This window comes from Triticum urartu, chromosome 4A (genome assembly GCF_056163025.1).
Source record: "Triticum urartu cultivar PI428250 chromosome 4A, HENAU_Tu73, whole genome shotgun sequence".
NCBI lineage: Eukaryota > Viridiplantae > Streptophyta > Magnoliopsida > Poales > Poaceae > Triticum > Triticum urartu.
In genome coordinates, this window is record NC_141876.1 from 69,868,050 (window position 1) to 69,886,669 (window position 18,620).

The 18,620-nt window shown below is 44.4% G+C and overlaps 1 protein-coding gene and 1 pseudogene across 1 annotated transcript; one reads left to right on the top strand and one right to left on the bottom strand.

Annotated features, from left to right (window-relative positions):
* Positions 1 to 1,070: 1,070 nt before the first annotated feature.
* Positions 1,071 to 2,107, bottom strand: LOC147974831 (uncharacterized; annotated as a pseudogene).
* A 632-nt stretch (positions 2,108 to 2,739) lies between these two features.
* Positions 2,740 to 11,534, top strand: LARP6B (RNA-binding protein). Its single transcript, XM_048713777.2, has 10 exons — positions 2,740 to 3,566; positions 4,042 to 4,123; positions 4,986 to 5,080; positions 5,291 to 5,362; positions 5,470 to 5,549; positions 5,650 to 5,746; positions 6,833 to 6,880; positions 6,963 to 7,031; positions 9,928 to 10,065; positions 10,828 to 11,534. Exons 1-10 carry the CDS (start codon positions 3,171 to 3,173, stop codon positions 11,200 to 11,202), a joined length of 1,452 nt encoding a protein of 483 aa, XP_048569734.1. The 5' UTR covers positions 2,740 to 3,170; the 3' UTR covers positions 11,203 to 11,534.
* Positions 11,535 to 18,620: the final 7,086 nt, after the last annotated feature.

The following is an 18,620-nucleotide window of genomic DNA, read 5'->3' on the forward strand; positions in this document are numbered from 1 at the left end:
TTGTAATATTTCTAGTAGGTCAATGCATAGAGATATGGGATAGAATTCCTATCTTGTCGACGACCCTGATAACGAAAAATGCTAGAAGAGCGAGGAGGGGAGGGGTTAAAGGAGAAATTGTGATTCTGAACATACCCCGACGGAGAGCTCAGATAACAAGACAATGACAATATGTATAGATAGGTTGTACCATAATCCCTCATGCCTTAAGGTTTCAATTCAAAGAAAAAATGCGACATAGTTAGTGAGAAAATTTCTCATGAAATATTAACTTCTCATTTTCCTGTCCTGAGCTATCCCTCCGTCTCATAGTAATGTAAGAGCGTTTTTGACACTAATATTATGGGACCGAGGGAGTACTACTTTTCACTATTAATTTTTTTTCTTTCATATCTTAATACTCCCTCCGTTTTTATTTACTCCGCATATTAGAGTTAACTGAATTCAAACTTTGTAAAGTTTGACCAAATTTATAGAAATGAATATAAATATTTAGTATAACAAATCTATATGACGTGGAAGTACATTCAACAACGAATCTAATGGTATTGATTTGTTATTGTATATATGTTAATATTTTTGTCTATAAACTTTGTAAAACTTTGTAAAGCTTGACTTTGATCAAAACTAATATGAGGAGTAAATAAAAACGGAGGGAGTACTACTATTTTTTAATTTAAAATAATCCTGTTACGAGTAGCCTGATTGAGGCCAACTCCACCACGCGAACCCAAACGGACGTCCGGATTGGGCCGAATCTGTCCCTTTGGGGCGCCGATGGGTACGCCCGTGTCCGGCTGTGTCCATTGGGTCGTGCGTGCGCCCACCGCGCGGCCGCACCCCAAATCGTGTCCGGGGTGGACGAGATTAAAAATAATAATTAAATAACTAAAAAAGCAAATAAACGCATTTAAAAAAACATAAAACATATATATAGGTTGGCCACAAAACGGCCCAGTTTCAACGGCCACTTAAAAGGCCCAGATTCATAATTAACATAATAAGAAAATAAAAAAAACTCCTCCCGCGCGCTCCTGCCACGCCCGTCGGTGCCGTGGCCGTCGCCGTCTTCACTGGCCGCCGGTGTCGTCGTCGTCGCTGACGAGGTCGACGTACTCCGGCGGCGTCCAGAGGTGGGCCGGCAGTGCGTGGTGGACGAGGGCGGGCTGGACGGCTGAAGATGCCTGCACCACCTCCTCCCGCGGAGACGCCTCCTGCTCCGGAGTGGGGCACCAGTTCACGCCCAGGTCGGCGGCCATCTCCAGCGCAGTGCACGACCAGCCCCACTCCTGGCCCAGGAGCTTCTCGAACGCGGGCGAGTCCTCCTCCATCGGCTCTTCCTTGGCGGCCGCCGTGACGGCCGCCAGCTGCAGCTCCGGGAAGGCGACGTCCCCGGCGGCAGAGAGGGCCATGGCCTCCTCCAGGCCGTCCCACTGCCGCTCGTCATGCATGTTCATGGAGTCGTCCATGACACGCTGCAGGAGACGGGCCTCCTCCTCCGCTGTCATGCGAGGAGAGGAAGGGGGCGACGGAGACGGGGAAGGCGACGACGTGGGTGTCAGGCCATGCACCCGCGTACGCCGCGCGGCTCTGCACGTGGCCTCCGCGGCCCCGACACGGTGCCGGCGAAGTAGGACGCGCGCCGCACGTCGTGCTCGTCCTGGAGCCATGTGTCCCAGAGCGGCGAGTCGGGGGCATACCTGTGGTCGTAGTACAGGTCGTCGGGGAGGAGGTGGCGGCGGCGGTTGATCTCATCGCGCCGTGCACGGCCGGTCGCCGGCACTGGCGGAATGGGGACCCGGTCCGCGGAGAGGTGACACCCGTTGGGGAGGTGGGCGTCGCTCCACGGGACCGGCGTCCTCGTCTCCCAGTACCTCCGGCACACGTCCGCGCAGATGTACTGCCGGTCGCGCTCGCCGGAGGGCCTAGGGGCAATGATGAAGGGGGCCGGCGCTGGGGCTCGACGGGAGGAGTGCGGCGGTGGCGCGGGGGCCCGACGGGAGGAGCGCGGCGGAGACGCGGGCTCCTCCTTCACGGAGCCGCGGCGGCGCCCCGAGGAGGAGCCGGCCTCGCGGTCGTGCTTGCCCTTACCGTTCCAGAAGCCCATGGCGAGGTGGGCGGCCGGCGAGCTCGAGGAGGAGTCGGGCTAGGGTTTCTGCGCTGTCGGGGTTCGAGGAGGACGCTGGGTGGCGTGGGGCACTGTGGACGACGACCCGTCCACGCTTCCCACTTAAAGAAGGACGGCGACCGCTCGACGTGCGGATGACAGGTGGGGCCGCTCGCTCGTGCGCATTGATGTGGCTGGATGGGAGGTGGGTGGCCGCCTGCCACGCGGCCCCGACGCGGACGAGCGCGCGTCCGTTTGGTGTCCGCCACGACCCAAACCCGGCGCAATTTTGTGCTCGAAATGGGTCGGCCCAGACACAAAACGGACAAGACAGGTCCGGGCCATCGCGCGCTGGGCCGCCTTCTTTGTCCCTTTTACCTTAAACGGACGGGGTCGAACAAAATAGGGTCGCGCGGTGGAGTTGGTCTGAGTGCCGCCATGTGTCATGGTCACAGCCGTTGCCTAGCAAAAGTAGCAGTCTCGGTCCATCATACGCCAATAGAAAGCCGTTTTCCACGAGTAGGCTACTCCTGCCCGCACACGCGCCTACACAAGCAGGCCGCACCCGATTTGCTCGCGCACGAGGAATCATACGGACACGACACCCAACGGGGTGCGGTCCGCCTCGATCCAATCCTCGCTTGCCCCCCCGGCCCCACGCCCTGCTCGCCCCTCCCCTCCCTACGCCCGGCCCACACACCAACACCCAAACGGACGCCGCGCCCTGCGTCGGCTCACCCACCAGACCATACGCCCGGTCCACCCGCCCTCCACGCCAGTCACCTCCCTCTCCGATCGGAGGCGGAGCGTGGCCGCGGCGCCGATCCCCCGTGGAAGCCTCCGCGTGTCGCGCCCCATAAATATCCGACCTCGCCGGCGCCCGCGACCTCCGAGAACTCCCCTTCTCCGCCGCGCCCGCCGTGCCCAAACCCTAACCAGCCACCCGCCTAGCGCCAGTGCCCCCCTGCCGCTACTAGTCCCACAACTACCCTGTTGCCGCGGCAGCGTCGGCTGCTCCCGCTGCTGCTGCTGCTAACTGGCGCCGAAACCCTAGCCCCGCCCGATGTCGCAGCAGGATCCGGCTGCGGCCGGGGAGGAGCTGCCGGGGGGCCTCTCGCGGAGCAGCTCCGCCAGCCGGCTCAACGCGCAGGCGCCGGAGTTCGTGCCGCGTGTCGCGGCGCCGCCGCCCCCGCCGGTGCAGCCCGTGATCCACGTCTTCGCCGCGCCGCCCCCGCCGCCGCCCGCGTCCTTCTTCGCCGCGGGCCCGCCCCCGCCCCCGCCCCGGCCGCCGTTCGAGTTTTACGCGGCGGTCGGTGCTGCTGGCCCGGGCTTCGTTGCCGTGCCCGAGCATGAGATGGGGCCCGAGCAAGCGGTGCCGCCGCCGCCACCGCCGGCCCAGGCACACCAGCAGGGGAGAGAGCTGACCACAGACGACGTGCTGCACAAGATCACCAAGCAGGTTGGTGCTCCTCTTGTTCCTTGTTGTGTTGCTCGATCTCGAATAGGTGTAATTAGATCAGGAGCAGTGATTGTTATAGGGGCTGTAACATATAATTACACGTGAAGTTTCATAGAGCCAATCATGTCAATTAAATAGGTCTATATTGTGAGTACGTCTTTATTTGAAACTGTAATTCAGTCCAACTCTTCTGTACATCGTTATCTTCTGCACTCCCTCCGTTCCTAAATATAAGTCTTTGTAGAGATTCCACTATGAACCACATACGGATGTATATAGATGCATTTTAGAGTGTAGATTCATTCATTTTGCTCCGTATGTAATCCATAGTGGAATCTCTACAAAGACTTATATTTAGGAACGGTGGGAGTACATCGTTATATTTTACTGAGAATGTTGTTGTTTTTCATTTATTATATTACAAGAATAGCTTTTTCCTCTACTTCTTCATTTCATAAATTTATAAACCTTGCAGGTGGAGTATTACTTCAGTGATATAAACCTGGCCACTACAGAACATTTGATGAGGTTTATTTCTAAGGATCCTGAAGGATATGGTGAGTTGTATGCTTGCATCTCAAGCTATTTTGTTGAGACATGTAATGCAAATTCATTAAACTGATTAAGTTGATTGTATGATTGTTTCTGGAAGGTGTCATCATTCATTCATTCACTTTTTATTTTTATTTTTGTAGCTTTCTATTGCATGAATAGAAAAAAAAATCATGTTTATGATCTTGCTACTTTAAAGCTTTCAGCTGACAGTGAGACTCAAAAGAGGCTTCCAGAAATGAATAACTGGATATATTATGCATGTTACTGTTTCGTTACTTTCCTAGAAGATACTTCTTTCTTTGAAATGAAGATAGCATCGTACTTAACATAATATAGATCGTGCTTTTCTTTTTGCAGTATATTATGTTACTTTGGATAGAATTTCTCTTGGACTGTCTTTGACCTAATTAGGAATTAGGATTGCATTGATCCATTCTATTCTAAAATTGGTTCAAAGGATTGGACTATGATTTGTCCAATACCAATTGACAAATCAAGATAAATAATTTTTAATCTTATCATGTATTATTATCTTCTACTACCTCAGTTATTAACAGGACAATGGTTGCCATACTGATCAGAAAATAGTTACTCCCTCCGATCCATATTACTTGTCGCTATAAAGTTGTGCTAAAGCAGCGACACGTAATATGGATCGAATGGAGTACCTATATTTGACCGAGTTCTCTCATATGAAAATCTTTCAACTGTGAGTGTGTGACTTCCATATGCTAGTTTTGTTTACTTTATTTTGATAAAGAACGGGAAATCAAGTTCTGTCTATTATAGAGAAAAATTACCACCTTTGATACTTGGACAAACAAATATAAATTGGCATCTGATTTACATTCTTCCTTAATGCAGTACCGATGTCAGTTGTTGCTTCCTTTAAGAAAATTAAGGCTCTGGTGCAAAGTAGTTCCATGCTTGCTTCAGCTCTTCGAACTTCATCAAAGCTTGTAAGTTCAATGATAATCCTGTTGTATAATGTGGCCAGATCTCAGAACGGACTTTTATTATTTTTGAAATTATTTCATTCGTCAACAGGGTACTTCATAAGTCATAAGAATATGACCAACCGCAGCACATCTACTACTGCTAGCTTGTCATTCCCCTGCATGTTACTTATGACTGCAGTTACATTTATGATTGTTTGGTTATACATGCAGGTGGTTAGTGAAGATGGGAACAGAGTAAAGCGTGTACAGCCATTTACAGAATCAGATTTAGAGGAACTACAGGTAATTATGAGGTCTTTATACATTACATGCAACAACCATATGCTTTAGTTTCCTTTTATGGATAAAATAGCTGGACTGTAACAAGGAAGACTTGCTGTGTCTTGTAGGCCCGAATTGTTGTTGCAGAAAATCTTCCAGATGATCATTGTTACCAGAACCTTATGAAGATTTTCTCATCTGTTGGCAGGTAATAATTATTGTAGATCAGAAAAAAGTGCAGCTATTCTCTTCCTGTCTTGAGAAAACTGATACATGTTTCTCTGCTGATTCTTGTTTCCATGTTGCAGTGTAAAGACAATCAGAACATGCTATCCTCAGACCCCAAATGGCAGTGGTCCAGTTACTAATAGATCTGCTAAACTAGATATGCTTTTTGCCAACAAGGTAATTATTATTCCTGTTTATAACACTCAAATACCATATTCTTAATGGCAGTTGTTTTGTGATGGTTGCATGGGTAACTATTTTTGGTCAATTGAATCTTCCCTGAACCCTGTATCCTTGGACAACCTGAATGGACTAACTTCAGTACAACGTATGTTCATTTGATGTGAAGTAGGGGTGGATATGTGTGGATGCATTATTTACATGGTATTATTAGACTAGATAATTGCCCGCGAGTTGCAACAGGGGCACAATTATTCTAGTGGGTTAGCCTGTGAGTTATGTACCATATCAGTGCGATTGTGTAAAAATAGAAGATTTTATAAAGAGAACAGAATTTTATTTGGTAAGCCAATAATAGGTGGGGCTGTTGATGTGGTTTTTGGGGAAAACCAGTGGAAAAAATCAGGGATGAGAAAAAAATAAAAACGGAGGGGGGGGGGCAGGGTTGCTGACTAGGCCTGTTAAGTGGCCTCTCTCCATACAATAAAATAATCCAATTAAAATTGAGATTTTAAGATCAACTGGAGTACTTTAGAAGAGGCCACCACGTCCCCATAAAAGGTTTTAATGCCATGTGCCATTTTCTCATTACCAATGATACAATAAGATAGAAGAGTTAGGGCCAGTTCTTTTGCTGGCTTCTAGAATAAGCTGGAATAAGCTCCCCCCTACCCAGCTTATTCTAGAAGCCCAACCATTTTTATGAGGCCTACTAATTAAGACTTGACCAGTAGGCTTCTAAAAGAATATTTTTGGTTGGGCTTCTAAAATAAGCTGGCTAGGGGGCAGCTTATTCTAGAAGCTCAAACAAGCCACAAAAAGAACTGGCCCTTAATACATGTACATTGCCTCCCCCACCAGATGGTCGCACACATCCTCTCTCTGTTATGCAGTATGGCTTCAGATGCCTAAACAGATTGACCAAAAAATTTATGATATGCAGCTTGGTTTAAATGAATGATTGCATTTCTGCAGCTAAACTGTTATTATAATAGTGTTTGTTTTCACCATTGCCTTGATGTGTGTTAGTGCACCTTTTGCTGATTGATGCATGTCAAGCTAATAGTTTTTCCCTGATGGCAGCTGCATGCTTTTGTTGAGTATGAGACTATTGAGGATGCTGAAAAAGCGGTATTTATCTTCACATAACCTCTTTAATAGCATAATTACTTGCTTGCCCGTATTACCAATGACATCACTTCATCCAATACAGATTGTGGTGCTTAATGATGAGAGGAACTGGAGAAGCGGGCTTAGAGTTCGGTTGTTGAATTCTTGCATGGTAATCATCCATTGGGTTTAATCAGTTGGACATGAGATAGTTTTGGTGCTTAACTGCTTAAGCAAAACCCCATGATGATAAGTACTTGCCATAACATCTCAAGTCATCGGGTTGCGACGAGGCTACAAGAATGAAGCATTTGTACAACTTTATTTCTTATACTCGTAATTCTGTCATTTTGCAAAATGTGACTTCGTTTACATTTGGAATGATGCATTAATAATGCATATTTTCTCCTTAGTTCTTGTAGCTCACCTTACGTATGTTCATTTACTAGGATCCAAGGTCAAAGTGTGTGTTTAAAAATACTCGTTTCTTCATTTAGGAGCCAAAAAAATATATATTAATTGATTGGCAATTACAATCATAATTCATACCGAATGCAAGGGTTACAAAGTTCAGAGCATTGGACAGCCAGACACTGTCTGGTTGTGAACAACGCAACAAATTTGGCAAGGGCTGAACTTCCACATCCTCCCCGCCCCTGGCTTACAAAAACAATGTCAAAATAACTACCCACTACCACCACCTGCGCCAAGCTGTTGGATTTGTTTGAGAATCGGCAAAATGCTTGCCTTATGATTCTCACTTGTTCTCCTCAGCAACTCCAAAGCCTAGCAATCTGTCTCAATAGCGACAAGCTTATAATTCATGTTGCGTCACCTGGACTCCATAATGGTAGGCATAAGCTTCTGCAGTAAGCATGTTTGGCATATACTACCTCCGTCCGGGTTTATTGGTTCCCTTTGTATTTTGTGCCTAATTTTGACTATAGATTTGACTAACAAAATATACGTTGTATGTCACAAAACTTATATTGTGGATTCATATTCGAAAGAGGTTTCCGATGATACTATTTTTGTGGTACATAACATTTTTTTGTTAGTGAATCAAAGGTCAAAGTTTAACCCAAAATACAAGGAGGACTAATAAACCCGGACGGAGGTAGTAATCATATATAGTTGACTCATGGAGATGGTTTCAACTGTTCACGTGATGGAATTTTCGGTCATGCTTATTGTTACACCCCTCCACCCAGTTTCGGTGACTTTCTACACTACACAAAATTCTTTATTCGAGCATCTTTTGTTTGAGACATGTCCTTATAGACTGATTTACTCATGCCCTAGTTCGCTCAAAAATAACATCTTGTTCGATTGGATGTTAATTGGCAGTAATTGAATATGTAAAGTATATGGGAATACCACTTGCCCCCCTATAAGAACTATGCATTCCAGATTTTTGCTCTGAGAAAAGAATGTTGCAATTCCCTTGGAAGGAAATACTGTAGTGGCTCAACACTATCCATTTTGAATCCTCCGGGCATATCAATTTGAAGTCTGCCATAATGAAAGTACCATTAGTTGCATTTACTTCACTTCATAATGGCATCCAGCACCACTTGACATAATCAATTATGTCAAGGAACGAAATTGGAAGTATAGTAGGTGATGTTCATGCATGGTTTGTGTTTCAAACCAGCTGGCACTAAATTGTGGCTGTATTCAAGCCAAACTGCACCATCATATGGTTTTCTACTGTTAAAAAACCCGCATTTGAGTCTCCTCTGAGGTTATGGATGTGAAATCGAGGATGTGTTAGGCTTTAACCGTTACGCAAGAATTAATACTAGCATTGCCAATCTTTTTTTGGCTTGGCATGCCTTTTGAAGATTGTCGTTACTTGAAGTTGCAACTATGTTTTCGGAAAGTCCTTTCTCAGCCCGAGCTCAAATGAGCTCGGGTGAACAGTAAAATCAAAAAATATTTTAAAAATGCTCAAAAATTCTGAATTTTTTTGTGGTAAACATTGACAAATATTCTAACTGCTTGCAAAATTTCATCTTCATATCACATTCGTACAAGGCGTGGCAAAAAAAAACAAAATCAGTGCTCCGAAATGCTTTGAAAGTAGCATTTTCAGAGCATCGATTTTGTTTTTTTGTCACGCCTTCCACAAATGTGATCTGAAGATGAAATTTTGCAAGCAGTTAGAACATTTGTCAAAGCTTGTCACAAAAAAAATTCAGAATTTTTTGAACATTTTTAAAATGTTTTTTGATTTTACTGTTCACCTGAGCTCATTTGAGCTCGGGTGTAGATACTCCACGTCCCTATGTTTTATACTTTTACTTGGTATAATTTGTGTCCATATGAGTTACCACCACAAAATTTCTCCATCTTTGTTGGATGCACCTCCAAGGAAATTACGACTAATATACTCTAGAAGATTGATGTGTTCTAACATGTGTAAGTTTAGCTTGTTAATAACTTAATATGAAAATAAAAAGCATTTGCCTTTTAGAAACTGTAACTTACAAAGATGGATATTTGACATGCATTGGGATAAAAAATCATGAACCTTGTTCTAAAAAAAAATCATGAACCTTTTGCTGTTAGCAAGGCCTCTTTTAACATAAGTAGTCCGCCTCCCTGTTTAATCAAACCTTCACCCTACAGTATGTTCAAACTTCAAACAGTGACCCGTCTATTTCACTTCTGACCTATTAGGAAGAATCATAAATTTGATATATCATTTGAAGATTACATCAATAGCAGCTTAAAATATGATACAGTGCTTTTAAAATTTGTTTGTGTATTCTAGAAGTAGCTTAATATCATAGTTAAAAGCAAAAACTGGCAAAAACAAAGTTTTCCCTAGTTAAAAACGGGGTGCCCCCCTTAAGTGCCCCTAGGCTCTAGGCGATGGCAAAACGCTCAGTGCTTAATTGCGCTTTGGTCAGACAAGCGCAAGGCGGTGGTAAAGTGCACAATTAAGGCATAGTGCTTTTCTTTTAACTTTGCTCAATATATGCCAACAATCCTTTGTTTTGTTTGTTTGCATGTTGCATAAAAAAACTGTTTCCTAAAACATTATAATGTGTTTTGTGTTATAGGCTAAGGGAGGCAAAGGTAAGAAGGGTGGGCATGAAACTGATGTACATGGTGAGGAGGATGTTTCCACTTCTGATCAACCAAATGATAAACATTCAGAAGAAACATCTCAACCATCAGATGCAATAGGAGAGCATGTTGTAAGTATTCCTTCTGCCGTTTCGGAACATACAGTTTTTTTTTTCAGTCTTGTTTAGTAAAGGTGAGCATGAGATTTAATGATATTTTATCTTGATTCGCCTCATTATCTTCTGTCTCTATTCAGCATATTATTGGGTAAGCACCACACTTAACTGTTCTTTCTCCTTCACAAGACATTAAGACCATTGATAATATGTTCCCTCGTTTCTACCATTCTCTGAGAACTGAGCAGTAGCTCAGTGGCTTGAGCCCACGGTGGTGGTCTCCCCCACCTGCGTTTGAGTCCGCCTCAGAGCGTATTCCGCTGGGGTGTTTTCTGCAGAGAGGTCTCATCTCTATCTAGCTAATGGACAGTTAAAGGAGGGATTTCCCACCTTGACTCAAACTTTTTCTTTCCTACCATTCTCTTACTTTATAAGCTAATTAATCCCCAGCCTGACCAGAGTGCACCTTTGCCAACATTATTGAACACACCATAGAAAGAATTTAAAAAGTACCATTGCAACCATTTGTCCAAATATAGGCCCAATTTGGAAGAGCAGTGTGTGTGTGTTTGCTGTCAACCAGCTAATACCAGAAGAATATTTCAACTTGGTACTTGCCCTGTAGTTTCAACAGTACATCGCTTCAAGGTTACCTGTTTTTATTTGAGTTGTCATCTGAATGTTTTGAGATTCAATTGATTGTGTCTGTTTATGTACCTCCAAGCTTGTTTGAAGGGACTTTTCCCCATAGATCTGAAAGCAATTGATTTTGTACAGTCCGAGGAGAGCACTGGAGATGCAGGCCGTGGGCGTGGCAGAGGCCGAGGGCGTGGAGGTAGAGGCAGAGGGCGTGGCTACCATAACAACCATAACAACAATCAATACCACCATAACAACCATCCGCAGCAGCAGCACCACCACCAAAACAGCAACAATCAAGGTAACAACAACCGGAGTGGCGCCCATCCTGTCGGAACCCCGCCTTCCAGCCACCCAGTGAAGGCCGAGCAACAGCAGACACAGTCATCGCCTCCCGCAGGAGCGAACAAACAGCTTCCAGGGCCGCGTATGCCAGACGGCACCCGTGGGTTCTCAATGGGCAGAGGAATGCCGCAAACATCGTCGCCCAGCATATCGACTAGTGAACCTTGAACTTGATTCGTGCCACAGGAGAGACGAGACACAGCTTGTGCTGCTGATTGCCATGTTGATAGAGAGATGGCGAGAGACTGTATTTTAGAAGTCTTGTCTTTTGGAGTGTGCTTTCTGATTTACAGACCATAATATGGTTTTGCGTGTGCTGTGTGTACTTTAAAACCGGTAGCGCAGTGGTTTCGGAGTGATTATGGCCACCATTTTGTAACTCCTATTTTTTTTGCTCCTTTTTGCCTCTTTGACTGTAAGATTGTAGCAGTAAAAGCTCTTTTGGGCACAGAAAAGGTAAAGAAAATAAAAGGAACATGATAAAAGATGCTGATGTTTTATGTAGTGCGCTTTTATACTCCGTCGCTCAGCTGAGTGAGATTCATGGGGTCCAAGTAAACCATAAAATGACGCCTGATTTATGTATGTCCTGTTGAAGATTGGCAAGTTTCTATTCTAATGTCAAGCTCATGATGGCGAATTGGCAATAACAAGCCTGCATAAAGTTTTCATTCGTTATGATAGAAAAAGGGATGAGAAACACACGATTTTTCTTTGGGGAGACACTATTCATCAGTTTGATTCAGTAGTGTAGCAAAGAGAGGAGATATAAAATATTTCCTTGATCACAATTCTAACAAATAATTGTACAATCCATTTGGAACTTCTACTTAAGGGCTTCACTAGCGTGCGACGAGCTAGCATGGAGCGGTCATGTGACTGAAAATCCAATTTGGGAAAGTCGGATTCGCTATGAGCCATTGGGTGGCGATTAAGCTTCTTCAACCTCTGAAACAGTCATTGTTCACCTTCTTTAACCTCGGACCTCCAGATCTATCATCAGACTAACTGTGTGCTGCCGACGCTTGTGGCGGCGGCGCTCCCGCTCCAGCCTCGCCCTCCCCCCAACCACCGCCCACGGCCGTGCCCCCATCGCCTCAGACCATCCCTCTAACTCAGCCATGAACCATTTTTTCCGACGAACCTGCACCCCACCGCCAACACCCCTAAGATAGATAATGGGGTCGCTTACCACCCTAAGATATAGACCAGAGGGCTTCTCCGGCGAGTCGTCGACTGCTTCTTCCTTCCCTTCACCGGGTTCTTCCGTCCTTTCAAAATCGACCAACCCAAAAACTATTTTTAGGCACTAAGATAGATAATGGGGTCGCTTACCACCCTAAGATATAGACCAGAGGGCTTCTCCGGCGAGTCGTCGACTGCTTCTTCCTTCCCTTCACCGGGTTCTTCCGTCCTTTCAAAATCGACCAACCCAAAAACTATTTTTAGGCAACTTACAACCAGCTGGTGTGGCATCGAGCGGAGTTGCGCCTTGCCTCATTGTAATCAGAACGAAACAAACCAATTTTACTTGGACCCCTCTAGCTGGCGACCGTCCGCCAGCTAGGGGTGGCATTTGCGAACCACCTAGATGGCAGTTTTAGTGTTCCTGGAGATGGTAGTTTTACAAAAAGGCAGACATTTTGTTTATTTTAGTGCATTTTTCATCTAGAAACTTCCACCATCAGATCTTGATCGTGTGGCATCTAGAAGGGCTGCTGGACGGGTGTTCCTGGCGACTGTTCACCAGGTAACGTTATCGTTTTACTTTCGATAGGATTAGAAGCGGTGCATTTTTACCTTTTCATGAGCAACTTATTTTTCTATTGCATGCAACGATGCACATAAACATATAAACGGTCATGTAATTAATACGGATATGAATACATTTTTCTATTGCATGTAATTAATACGGATATCAACAAAGTTTAGATGGTCTACGGATATGAATGTATTTTTATTGTTTCTGTGTTCTTTTACTGCCATGGCATTATGAATAAATATATAAGAAATTTTCTCGCCCAAAATATGACTTGCTTCATGGTACTTGTGTGAGTTGATACCTCGCCATTATGAAATTAAATGTAATTAATACAATGAATGTTATTTGCAAGATTAATTGTAATTAAAGTTATTTTCAAATTGTTGGTGATGCGGTGAATGGAGTACATCATTGATACTCTCTTTGGTCCTTTTTACTCCACATATGAGATTTGTCTGAAGTCAAACTTCATATAGGTTGACCAATTTTATGGAGAAAAACATCAACATTCTGAAGGAAATATGCCCTAGAGGCAATAATAAAGTTGTTATTTATATTTCTTTATATCATGATAAATGTTTATTATTCATGCTAGAATTGTATTAACCGGAAACTTAGTACATGTGTGAATATATAGACAAGTATAGTGTCCCTAGTATGCCTCTACTAGACTAGCTCGTTAATCAAAGATGGTTAAGTTTTCTAGCCATAGACATGTGTTGTCATTTGATGAACGGGATCACATCATTAGAGAATGATGTGATGGACAAGACCCATCCGTTAGCTTAGCACTATGATCGTTTAGTTTATTGCTATTGCTTTCTTCATGAGTTATACATGTTCCTATGACTATGAGATTATGCAACTCCCGAATACCGGAGGAACACTTCGTGTGCTATCAAACGTCACAACGTAACTGGGTGATTATGAAGATGCTCTACAGGTGTTTCCGATGGTGTTTGTTGAGTTGGCATAGATCGAGATTAGGATTTGTCACTCTGATTGTCGGAGAAGTATCTCTGGGCCCTCTTGGTAATGCACATCACTATAAGTCTTGCAAGCAATGTGACTAATGAGTTAGTTGCGGGATGATGCATTACGGAACGAGTAAAGAGATTTGCCAGTAACGAGATTGAACTAGGTATAATGATACCGACAATCGAATCTCGGGCAAGTAACATACCGATGATAAAGGGAACAACGTATGTTCTTGTGCGGTTTGACCGATAAAGATCTTCGTAGAATATGGAGGAGCCAATATGAGCATCCAGGTTCCGCTATTGGTTATTGACCGGAGATGTGTCCCGGTCATGTCTACATAGTTCTCAAACCCGTAGGGTCCGCACGCTTAACGTTTGATGACGATTCATATTATGAGTTTATGTGATTTGATGTACTGAAGGTTGTTTGGAGTCCCAGATGAGATCGCGAACATGACGAGGAGTCTCGAAATGGTCGAGACATAAAGATTCATATATTGGAAGGCTACATTCGGACACCGGAATGGTTCGGGTCGTTTCGGATAAGTTTCGGAGTACCGGGGGTTACCGGAACCCCGCCCCTCCCGGAAAGTTATTGGGCATCGTGGGCCTAGTGGTGGAAGATAGTAGGCAGGCCAAGGTGTGGCGCGCGCCCCTAGCCCAAACCGAATTGGATAAGGGCTAGGGGGGCTGGCCCCCCTTTCCTTCTCTTCTTCCTCTCCTTCCTTCTTCTCCTACTTGGACTAGGAAAGGGGGAAACCTACTCCTACTAGTAGGAATCCCCCCTTGGGCGCGCCCCTTGTGGCCGGCCCTCCTCCTCCCCTCATTTATATACGGGGGAGGGGGGCACCCCGTAGACACAAGTTGATCTTTAGCCGTGTGCGGTGCCCTCCTCCACAGTTTTACACCTCAGTCATATTGTCATAGTGCTTAGGCGAAGCCCTGCGTCGGTAACTTCATCATCACCGTCAACACGTCGTCCTGCTGATGGAACTCACCCCCGGCCTCAGCTGGATCAAGAGTACGAGGGACGTCACCGAGCTGAACGTGTGCAGATCGCGAAGGTGCCGTGCGTTCGGTACTTGATTGGTTGGATCGCGAAGACGTTCGACTACATCAACCGCGTTACTAAACGCTTCCGCTTTAGGTCTACGAGGGTATGTGGACACACTTTCCCCGCTCGTTTCTATGCTTCTCCTAGATAGATCTTGCGTGATCGTAGGATTTTTTTTGAAATACTACGTTCCTCAACAGTGGCATCCGAGCCAGGTCTATGCGTAGATGTTATATTCACGAGTAGAACACAAAGAGTTGTGGGCGATAATAGTCATACTGCTTACCAGCATGTCATACTTTGATTCGGCGGTATTGTTGGATGAAGCGGCCCAGTCCGACATTACATGACCGCTTTCATGAGATTGGTTCTACCCCCATGCTTCGCACACAGGTGGCTAGTGGGTGTCTATTTCTCCAGTTTTAGTTGAATTGAGTTTGACTACGCCCGGTCCTTGTTGAAGGTTAAAACAGCATACTTGACGAAAAATCGTTGTGGTTTTGATGCGTAGGTAAGAACGGTTCTTGCTAGAAGCCCATAGCAACCACGTAAAACTTGCAACAACAAAGTAGAGGACATCTAACTTGTTTTTGCAGGGCTTGTTGTGATGTGATATGGTCAAGACGTGATGATATATAGTTTGTTGTATGCGATGATCATGTTTTGTAACAGTTATCGGCAACTGGCAGGAGCCATATGGTTGTCGCTTTATTGTATGAAATGCAATCGCCATGTAATTGCTTTACTTTATCACTGAGCGGTAGCGATAGTCGTAGAAGCAATAGTTGCCGAGACGACAACGATGTTTCGATGAAGATCAAGGTGTCAAGCCGGTGACAATGCTGATCATGACGGTGCTTTGGAGATGGAGATCGAAGGCACCAGATGATGATGGCCATATCATATCACTTATATTGATTGCATGTGATGTTTATCCTTTATGCATCTTATTTTGCTTAGTATAACGGTAGCATTATAATATGTTCTCTCACTAAATTTCAAGGTATAAGTGTTCACCCTAAGTATGCACCTGTAACATCTCAAATTTTCAATTTGGAATGTTATACATAGATCATTCATGCATATCATATTTTTCTGCATTTTTCTTTGTGGTACTCGAAATTCTAAGCAACTCAAGGACCCACGGAGAGAGTTGGGGATTTCATGTTTTTCATATTTTAATTTTATCAAATATCAAAACAAGGATCATTTTGATTTTAATTATTTTCCCCTCCGTAATATTTCTAATTAAAATATATGAGAGGAGATAATATGACTTCCCCAAAATAAATGAAATATCAGAGAAAAAAAATATTAAAATCAAATAAGTAATTTTATTTGGGTTTTTGTTGCTATTTTATTTGAATTAGAAAAAATATGCGTTTTTCAAAATTGCATTAGAGGCCCAAATAAATGTTCACTTTGTCCGCAATATTATTAAAGGACCGTGAAAATTTATTTCAGGATTTTTGGACTCAGTTTAGTATTTCTTTTATTTGTTTTTTCGAGTCAGGATTTATTTAAAAAAAAGTCACCGACCTAACGGGCCGTGTCTGTCCAGGACACTGCGCCCGAAGGCCTTTAAAGCCCGCCCGAGCCGGCCGCCCCGAGGCCCAAGTCGCGCAGCGTCGCGCCCGCCTAACCCTAGCGCCGCCGCCTCGATCCCAGCGCCAGCCACCGCCGCGAGCCTTCGCCGCCTCGCGCCGTCGCCGTCCGCCGTCGCCGCCCCGCCGCCGCCGACCCCGCCGCCGTCCGGTTTTTCTCAGGAAAAACCGCCGTTTTTTTCGAAACCCTAGATCTCGGTTTTTTATTTAGATCATTTTTGTTGGGTTTTTCCTCGGTTTAGTTAAATAGCGGACGTTCGTTTTAACGAACGCTGTTCGTCAGTTAGCCGCAGACAATGAACGTTCCTTCGTTAGCCTGTTCGTCTCGGTTTTTTTCCAGGGTTTTTCCACGATTATTTTTGATCGTGATTCCTGCCCTAATCTTCATTTTAGTTTATCTTTTCGCTCATTTATCCAAATCGGGTGAAACAAGCGCCCATATCTTCATCTCGAAGCTCTCTTTCCGTTTAACCAACTTGAACAAGATTTTGGTACTCTAAAAATTTGACTTTAGTCCAGATTAGTAATCGGATCTTGTTTCTTTTGTAGTTTCAGTTTCATTGCTCCGTTTGATTTGATTCTTTTTGCAAACCGGAGTTCTTTAGTTGCACTTTCTGGTTAGATCTTCTTATTTGAGTTTTACCCGTGCTTCTTTGCTTGATTGCTTATGTATGATATTGTTTGTTTGCGATAGAATACTCGGAGTGCGAAGCGTGCTACTACGAGTCTTTAGGATTTGCAGATCGTCAGCAAGGCAAGTAACACATTGATCACACTCTTTCATACCTAGTTTTTATGCATTAGTTTCAATCCTCAAACATTGCATTAGGATGTGTTTTACCATGTGGGTTTTGGGAAGTAGCAGATGAGGTAGAACCTATTACCTGTTTATTATCAAACCCTTGGGAGTTACTACTACGTTATGCTTATATTGCCAAGCTATGCTCGTAGACGTGGTTTGGGTTTGAGAGTATCCATGACAGATGTGAGTTTGTTAATTAATGGTTCAACTTAAGGTGGCAATTTTAATACACATCTGGGTGGATTGCTTGTGGGCACCTGGGGTTATACCAGTGTTGTCCTAGGAGATCCCGGGGTTATACCGTGCGATCCTCCTATGGTCCGCCACCCAGGCTCAAAGGGATCATGAGATTATTCATGCTTGAAACTTCCGTGTGCAGCCACAAGCTATTATGGGCTCTAGCATAGTGGAGTAAGTTGCATGACCTCTTCTAGTGGTAGACTAGCAGATGTAGGGGATGTAGGTTGGTACGGTCTACCCGGGGTTAGAGTTAATGCTTCTGAAAGACTGTGTCTCAGTCATCCGTTTCTTAAACACCATTTAGTGCAAGAAATCCAATGGAGGAGATCGAGTCTTGTGGGGAAAAGTGCGCAAAACTCTGCATAGTGTACAAACTAATCATGGTTAGCCGTGTCCCCGGTTATGGACATCTTGAGTATCTGGTTTTTGGATTATCATATGGATCTCATCACTTTAAATTAATTTGTTGGGTTGATAATTACTTTTAATTGGGATTGAGATGGGGGTACCATTCTCAATGTTGTTTCAACTACCATGATAGTTAAATAAAATATATTCCTTTGTTGTAGGGAAAAATTGGCTTTTCGCAAAAACATTGTAACCATAGAGCCTCCACCAGCCATATATGCATGTAGTGATAGCATTTATCTGTTCTTTGCTCTACTGTGTTACTATGCCAGCATATTCCATGTGTTGACCCGTTTTTGGGCTGCAACGTATCATGTTGCAGACTTTTCAAACGACGAGTAAGGTGCCATAGGTCGGTTGTCGTGCACTCAGCTATGCCGTTGGAGTTGATGGACTCACTTTATATTCCAAGTCTTCCGTTGTTATCTTATTTAGATGGCCTTAAGCCATATTTATTGTAATAAGTTCTCTTTTGAGACATTCGATGTAATAAGTGTGTGATTGCTACTCTATTATAAATCCTTCGAGTACTGTGTGTGTCAGCATTACCGATCCAGGGATGACACTGAAGCACAGAGACTTGACCGTCTGAGGTCGGGTTACTACAAGATGGTATCAGAGCACATGCTGAATGTAGGACACGACCACTAAGATGAGCCATATATCACTCTTCTCTACTCATTTCAGACTCCTCTCTGTTTTCTACTCTTTATGATGGCGGACTCAAGGAACAAGT

Bases quoted from the DNA above. Each gene is read 5' to 3' on its own strand.
- LARP6B (XM_048713777.2), top strand. From the start codon at position 3,171: ATGTCGCAGCAGGATCCGGCTGCGGCCGGGGAGGAGCTGCCGGGGGGC. The intron at 3,567-4,041 runs GTTGGTGCTCCT...TAAACCTTGCAG, and splicing joins TGCACAAGATCACCAAGCAG to GTGGAGTATTACTTCAGTGA. The intron at 10,066-10,827 runs GTAAGTATTCCT...GATTTTGTACAG, and splicing joins ATGCAATAGGAGAGCATGTT to TCCGAGGAGAGCACTGGAGA.